Raw genomic sequence first — 7567 nt, forward strand, 5'->3', positions numbered from 1 at the left:
GACCAGGTGAATGCAGGTGAAAAATGTGCTCCCTTATTGATGTCACTTGTTAAATCCACTTAATTCAGTGTAAATGTAGGGGAAGAGACAGGTTAAAGAAGGATTTTTAAGCCTAGAGACAATTGAGCGTGATAATGTATGCATGCTATTCAGAGGGTTAATAGTCAAGACAAAATATTTAAGTGCCTTTGAACAGGGTATGGTAGTAGGTGCTAGGCGTACCGGTTTGAGTGTGTTAAGAACTGTAATGCTGTTGGGTTTTTCACACAACAGCTTCCTGTGTGTATCAAGAATGGTCCAACACCTAAAGGACATCCAGCCAACTTGACACAACTGTGTGAAGCATTGAAGTCACCTTGTAGAGTCCACGCTCCAACGAATTGAGGCTGTTCTGAGGGCAAAAGGGGGTGCAACTCAATATTAGGAAGGTGTTCCTAATGTTTTGTACACTCAGTGTACATCCAGCAGGCAGCCAACACCCATACCGATGTTTTATCCCATTATATTTCACCTTTTATCATGTAAGTCATGGGTACAAATTACACATTGAATATTGGGGTGCCTGACATATTCTTGACAGCGGCACTTATGGGGGTGCACAAACCACATTGATATTTAATCTCCTATGTAGGAGGAGATTCATTTATTTGTAACGCCCATCAGTCCAGTCCAGTTCCAAACACAGCAGCACTGGCAGCAGGGGAGACTCACTCCACCCCTAAGGAGGCCTGACTGGGATGGGCTTCTCTCACAAGGAAGATGGGCGAGCCAGAGGGTTTCCCAAGAGAGTATAACACACCATAAAGTGCAGATAGTAGAATACAGACATGCTTCTCTCTGTCAATTTGATAAGATTAGAGTAAATACTTATTAAAGCCACAGTCTAGGCTTTACATTGCATGTTTTATTTACTTCTTTGTAAAACAAGGTTTAACCTAAATCCCAACAAGACAATATCAATACAAACATTGGTCCAATATACTACATTTATATTTTAACTATTTGTAAATTTGCATCCTTTTGAATACACCCCAGGAGGAAGGACAGCAGCCAACACAGTGCCTAGCCTGCTCACCTACTACATAGGTTGCAAATATCAATGTCCACTGGTACAGGGTTTTGAATCTACTGGCAGGTAACATTGGTCAAATACTGTAAAGCAGGCTAGGTTAGTTGAGGGGCACATCACTTACTAGTTTGGAGTTTGCACTTTTGGGGCATTTTTTATTGCTTCGATTGTGCCAGCCAAACTAAATCACAGGTTTTTCTAATACAATGTAACGCTCTGAGCACATGGAAAAGCACAATATTTATCCCATCATTATTCATGTATTAAAAGACCTAAGTACAAATGTAGCTACTCATTCGTTCTATCTGAATGATCATTCTGAATCTCACCGGGAAAAAATTAATATATCAACTCAATTACATGGATTATGTAGTTTAAATGTGTTCATGTCACAGCATTTTTGGTATTTCATCTTAATCTGCATGTAGGACCTACTTGTGTGACCGTACCTTCAGTGAATTATAAATGCGGTAGTATTTCTCTAGTGTTTTCTACTATCCCAATACGTCCAATACAGTTGCAGGAATGAGTAAACACTGTATAAACACGATTACAATTGGTTGAAGAGACCGTTCGAACCAGCAAGCAGAAAAGCTATTGGTTGGCTCTGGAAGCTCGAGGAATCCTCATTCATCCGCTTGGCGTTGCTTCGTGGTTTATTGTTTCTCTCCGTTTCGAAATAGAACAGGGAAAAGTCACCGGCGACATGGTAACGAGTTTTTGATTATTTTATGCACATTCTGTGTGTGCACTCTGTATTATAGGACATATTATAGTAAATTGGATTAAATGTAAATGATATGCTAAACGGGCAAGTAGCATTCACGAATTCAAGCTTGCGTGCAAAATAACGTTAGGACGTCGTCGATTGACACTCGAAAGCTAGCTAACGAAAGAGCGCCATCTACATTTAGCTAGTACGCCATCTGTTTCGCAACCGACTCGCTTCTCATACTTATTTCAAACACATCTTAACTATATCTAATATCTGGCTACGTTATCCCCTGACTCTTTATGGTTCTTATTATGTTAATACTCCAAGATATTCGCAAAGTTTGAGTTGTGTATATTGAATTAACGTTAAGGTAGCAAGTTTCCACCGAGCTAGCTAGCTAAACCAGGTTATCACTAATCCGCCTAGCGAGCAGAGATACTACTGGCGAGCAGCCAAGAAAACCTGTGCTAACGTTAGCTAGCTACAAGCATACCAATATTTCACCGTTTTAGATAGCTAAAACCATTCTTACTGCGTTTTAATGCATATTTAGATTATTATAATTTTTTGCAATATTTGAATGAATCATCTTCAATAAATCAAATGACAGGTAAACTATATACCGGAAATTGTCCATTATCTTCCAATTGGCGGGATAAGTGTGATTGTAATGACAGGTTGCTTTGAAGTTGTAGTAAACAAAAATAACATTAAGAAAATGCTAGTGTATTAATCCTTTATTTGTACACCAACGCTACATTGAGTCTTTTTCATCCTGGCCACAGTTCAGCAAGGTGTTGAAGTAAAAAAAATAAAAATGTTTTTATCAAGTTGATGTATCATATACTGAATTTCTGTTTCTCCCCTTCCAGGCAGGAGGAAAGGCTGGAAAGGACAGTGGTAAAGCTAAGGCAAAGGCTGTTTCTCGCTCCCAGAGGGCTGGACTCCAGGCATGTACCCACTCTTTCCCCTGGTTTCCTGTGGTCACATGTGAATCAGTCTCTTTCCCTGTTGAATTAGTCACAAGTGAATCCTACATAACAGATAGGCATCTTCTGCCTATAGTGTTTCTCATTGTGTGTATGTTTCTCCTTGTGTAGTTCCCGGTAGGTCGTATCCACAGACACCTGAAAACCAGGACCACCAGCCATGGCAGAGTGGGAGCCACCGCAGCCGTCTACAGCGCCGCCATCTTGGAGTACCTCACCGCTGAAGTGAGATGTTTTTATTTAACCCCCCCCCCAAAAGGAGACTCATTGAGGACTCTGACGAAGGTCAATAGAGCAGGCTTTTGCTCCAACACTTCCCTAACGCACACTTACTGAACACATTTTTGTTTCCCTTTCAGGTGTTGGAGTTGGCAGGGAACGCCTCCAAGGATCTGAAGGTGAAGCGTATCACTCCACGTCACTTACAGCTGGCCATCCGGGGAGATGAGGAATTGGACTCGCTCATCAAGGCTACCATCGCTGGAGGAGGTGAGTTGTAAACTAATGAATTGGGTTTATGTGTTGTTCTTCCAGTAACTCAAAGCACTTTATATTACATGGGGTAGGGTAAACTCACCTCTTCACCTACCAATGTGTATCACTAGCACCCATTCGTAATGTCCCTTTTTTTCCCTCCTGCAGGTGTGATCCCTCACATCCACAAGTCTCTGATTGGAAAGAAGGGCCAACAGAAGACTGCATAGAGGAAGTGACCTCCCACATCACCAGGAAGGAATGGGCAGCCATGTTCATTTTGTTTCTCATATTTTTGGGGGGGGAATTTTGTAACCATAGTTGTAGTCTCTCGAGGGAGATGTGTAGTCTTTGAGGTATGTGTTGATTTGTACTGTTTTAAAGGGGTGTGTTTTAGGGTAGGGTTTTTTGCAGACAAGAAACTTGTGCAATAACCACGTTTCCATCCACAGTTTTTATGCGAGTAAAGTCATAGTGTATAAAAAAAACAAGACAGCAGTGATGGAAACAGGAATTTTCGGTACAATTTTATAAATGCCAACAGACAATTTGTTCGTTAGACATGGTGGGATCTTTTTGTGTTGGTAAAATGTATGATGTGAGAAATGCCAGTGAAAACTCCTTTATGCACAAATATTGATAAGAAGAAACCATGCATTTTATTAGGCTACAGATTAAATTTTATGATGAACTTCACAGGGTGGTGGAAGTGTATGGTGATGAGCTTGATGCTTCTGTCCAATAACCACAGAGTAGGCATATTTGCAAGTTAATGCAACAATTTTTGTCATCACACACACATTTCTATCTGTAAAAGGTCCGTTTTGGTAGAAATGCCACTGATGGAAAAATGCATATTTTAATTATCTACATTTTTGAGTATTCGCATAAATCTGTTGCCAATTGGATGGAAACCTAGCTACTGACCAACAAATGCTGAAGTTCTTGTCATGTTTTGAAAAACTTTGAGTTGATTGGATTTTTGCTACAAACTTGTTTTCTACCTACAAAAGATAAAGTCTTTTTAAAAAACTATCCGTGTGTGTTCATATTTTAGCCAGAATATGATTAATGGTTTTCTATGTAGCTTTGACCTCTCTTACCTTTAGAGGTTTAGATGTTTAATTTTATTCCGTAGAGAATGAAGGTCGGTCGGCACTAATGAATTTGAGGTGGGGGGGACTAAAACTAAGTTTAGTGAAACATTTGTTCTGAGAAATCAATTTTAAAAAATTCAGGACACATGAGTGTGGACCTTCTCTCTTAAATGTAATCTACATTTTATCAGGGAGTCATACTGAGACCAGTCTTACAGATGAGCCTTCAATTGAAAATACACACAACAAAATATAAAAACTAAAGATGTGAGTTAGCTGGTGCATACTGAGTCACATCCACACAGCATGACAACTTCTCTGTTAGGCAGTAGGTGGCCCTCAACCATTTGTAAACCGGTCAGAGATATTGAGGTGTTTGAAATCAGACATTATCACAGTACAACAAAATACAGTCTATATTCAGGCATTGTTTATTTTTCACGATTCTTTCAAATATAGAAATCAAGTGGAGGAAAAGAGATTATCTTGATTATAATGCAAATTGAAGAACAAAAAAAACAATTTCTCACTTCTTTAGAACACTTATACAGCAGCCACATAGATTCATTAAAAGTGAATATACTTGAATAGAACTTACAGTATGACAATACAAAAGAAAGCAAGAACACATTCATTATTGCACTCTACCCGGAGTGGAAAACTTAACAATTTCACCACTCCTTTAAGTAGCTTTTTTTTAGTTGCCAATACATTAGAATAGTATAGAAGCTGGTAAGGTAGTGGGATACATCTCAATAATCTAAAGTAGCTTCTACCCTCATCTCACTTCCTTAAAATCACTTCAGACTATTGAGAACCACCCTATTTCATCCAAAAGTTCTAACAGGTGAGAGTGAGGCTGGTAGGCCCCCATCAGTGGGTTAGACCTTGGAGTGGGTATCACCAGACCGGGGAGGCTGACGTATTGGTATAAAGAGTCCATGGGGGTGGCAGGGAGGCTGGACCGGCCATGGAGGAGCTGTATTGGTTGTGGAGGTATGGGGTGGAAGCGCCCCCCTCGGCTCCTGCGTGATGGGGATGGTAGGTGGGGTTGGGGCCTGGGCGGTAGGCCTGTAGCTCGGTGTAGTGCAGCAGGTGAGATGTTACTTTAGCTTGGCAGGCTTGGGCCAGAGCATCCTGGACCATCCTCTTCATCCTCATACGCCTGTTCTGGAACCAGTTACGGATCTGAGGAGAAACAGAGAGAAGAGTTAGTTCAGGGATTGATGGGCAACATTAATGGGGCCACAAAAGTGTGATGCGGCCCCATTAAGGTGGTCTGCATACGCACATCCATACCCACACCTGCAGTCCTAGCCTTTTGGGGGACCTAAGTGAAATTTGAGAGGGGGTCCACCCTACCTTGCGGGCAAAACATTTCAGCGGCCCACCTCTTGACAGCGGAGATTCCTGCTATTTTATTTTAACCCCTTTTTGATCTTCTCTCATCGCTGCAACTCCCAGCTGGTTGGAAGGCGAAGGTCGAGTCATGCGTCCTCCGAAACATGACCCACCAAACCCGTGCTTCTTAACACCCGCCCGCTTAACCTGGAAGCCAGCCACACCAATGTCAGAAGAAACACCATTCAACTGACGACTGAGGTCAGCTAGCAGGTGCCCGGCTCGCCACAAGGTGTCGCTAGAGCTTGATGAGCCAAGTAAAGCCCCCCCCCCGATCAAACCCTCCCCTAACCCGGAGGACTCAGGGCCAATTGTAAGCTGCGCTATGGGATCCCGGCCCGGCTGTGATCCAACCCAGGATCGAACACGGATCTGTAGTGACGCCTTTAGCACTGCGATGCAGTGCTGTAGACCGTTGCACCACTCGGGAGGCCCTAAAATGTTGCACTTTTAAAGCAGGTTTGCTGCAATTCTACACATTTTGCCATGGGGTAGAGAGAAATGTTTGCAGTTTTAAATATGATATCTGAGTGGGCGTGACTAACAAAATTACCCATGGTTTGGAGGGTAATTTGACAATTTTTTAAACCTTGATTTAACTAGGCAAGTCAGTTAAGAACAAATTCTTATTTTAAATTACGGCCTAGGAACAGTGGGTTAACTGCCTTGTTCAGGGGCAGAACGACATATTTCTACCTTGTCAGCTCAGGGATTCGATCTTGCAACCTTTTTTGGGGGGGGGTGGGGGGGTGCCTACCTGTTTGTCTGTAACGTTGAGTCTCTTGCAGAGCTCGGCCTTGTCCTGAGTGCCCAGGTAGGCGTTCCTCTTGAAGGCCGTCTCCAGACTGTTGATCTGCTCCGCTTTGTAGGCTGTACGTGGCCGCCTCCCTGTAGGAAGAGAGAGAGAGATGGGAGACAAGGAGGGAGAGGTGAAGGTGCCGTCCGGGGGGGTGGTGGGGAAGAGGGATCGCCCGCCTTCGCTCTCGTACCCTGATGTTCCCTCCTCTGTTCTACTGATGAAGCCAGTCTCAGCCACTTCTGAGGAGAGAGAGGGTAGAAATGGAGAGAAATTAGATTTCAAATCCCTCCATATGTCATATCATAGTGGTTCCCAAAACGTTCATGTCTCTGAGGTGCGTCCTAACTATGGAGCTTTCAGCACTTTAAGAGCTAAATCAGATGTAGCTATTACTTATGAATTCTCTATCTCTGAGTCAATTAATTCCTCCAACACACAGCTTAAAACACACCACAAAACAACAAGACACTATTTAAATTAATGTATGCTCCCCATCTAAGCGCAGATCCTGAGGTGAGTTCATTTGAGGAAAAGTGAACCTACCTTGGTGGTTGTGGTGGAGGGGGCTACTTGGTATGTGTACACATCTCAGGGCCTGCCAGGCAGGGATAGCTGAATGGGTTGAGCCTCTGTCCTCTCCTTGCCTGGTTCTCCTGATTCTCGGGTCTCGGTCGGCAGTAGAACCCAGGCAGGCTCTCAGGTTGGGTCACAGAGGTGCTGTTGGGTCCAACAGAGGACCAGGAAGAGGGGAGAGGCGAGGGTCTCATGCTTCCTAATGCCTGGCTACTTTGGGCAAGCCACTCGATGGAGAAATGTCCCCTCATGGTGTACGATCGAGATATCCAACAAAATAAATCAAAATCCAGCAAAAGTCCCGTTGTTTGGGTGGAAAAACTGTCCTTTTGGAGAAATATATAATCTAACATTATCCTTTGGGTCCCAGAAATGCAAACAACCTTTTCTCAAAGCTGGGTAAATCCAGTGAAGACTGTGTGTTCTCTCTCAGCGGGTCAGTGTCCTGGT

At 43.0% G+C, this 7567-nt stretch overlaps 2 protein-coding genes across 2 annotated transcripts; one reads left to right on the plus strand and one right to left on the minus strand.

Moving 5' to 3' along the window:
• Positions 1-1632: 1632 nt before the first annotated feature.
• LOC123989339 (histone H2A.V) lies at positions 1633-4282 on the plus strand. Its single transcript, XM_046290277.1, has 5 exons — positions 1633-1778; positions 2657-2734; positions 2885-2998; positions 3133-3262; positions 3416-4282. The coding sequence occupies exons 1-5, from the start codon at positions 1776-1778 to the stop codon at positions 3475-3477; spliced, it is 387 nt and encodes a 128-aa protein (XP_046146233.1). The 5' UTR covers positions 1633-1775; the 3' UTR covers positions 3478-4282.
• A 962-nt stretch (positions 4283-5244) lies between these two features.
• Positions 5245-7311, minus strand: ved (ventrally expressed dharma/bozozok antagonist). The gene is made up of 3 exons (XM_046368018.1): positions 7128-7311; positions 6503-6780; positions 5245-5532 (listed from the first exon to the last, which is right to left on the minus strand). Exons 1-3 carry the CDS (start codon positions 7309-7311, stop codon positions 5245-5247), a joined length of 750 nt encoding a protein of 249 aa, XP_046223974.1.
• Between the last annotated feature and the right edge of the window lie 256 nt (positions 7312-7567).

This window comes from Oncorhynchus gorbuscha, linkage group LG11 (genome assembly GCF_021184085.1).
Source record: "Oncorhynchus gorbuscha isolate QuinsamMale2020 ecotype Even-year linkage group LG11, OgorEven_v1.0, whole genome shotgun sequence".
Classification (NCBI taxonomy): Eukaryota; Metazoa; Chordata; class Actinopteri; order Salmoniformes; family Salmonidae; genus Oncorhynchus; species Oncorhynchus gorbuscha.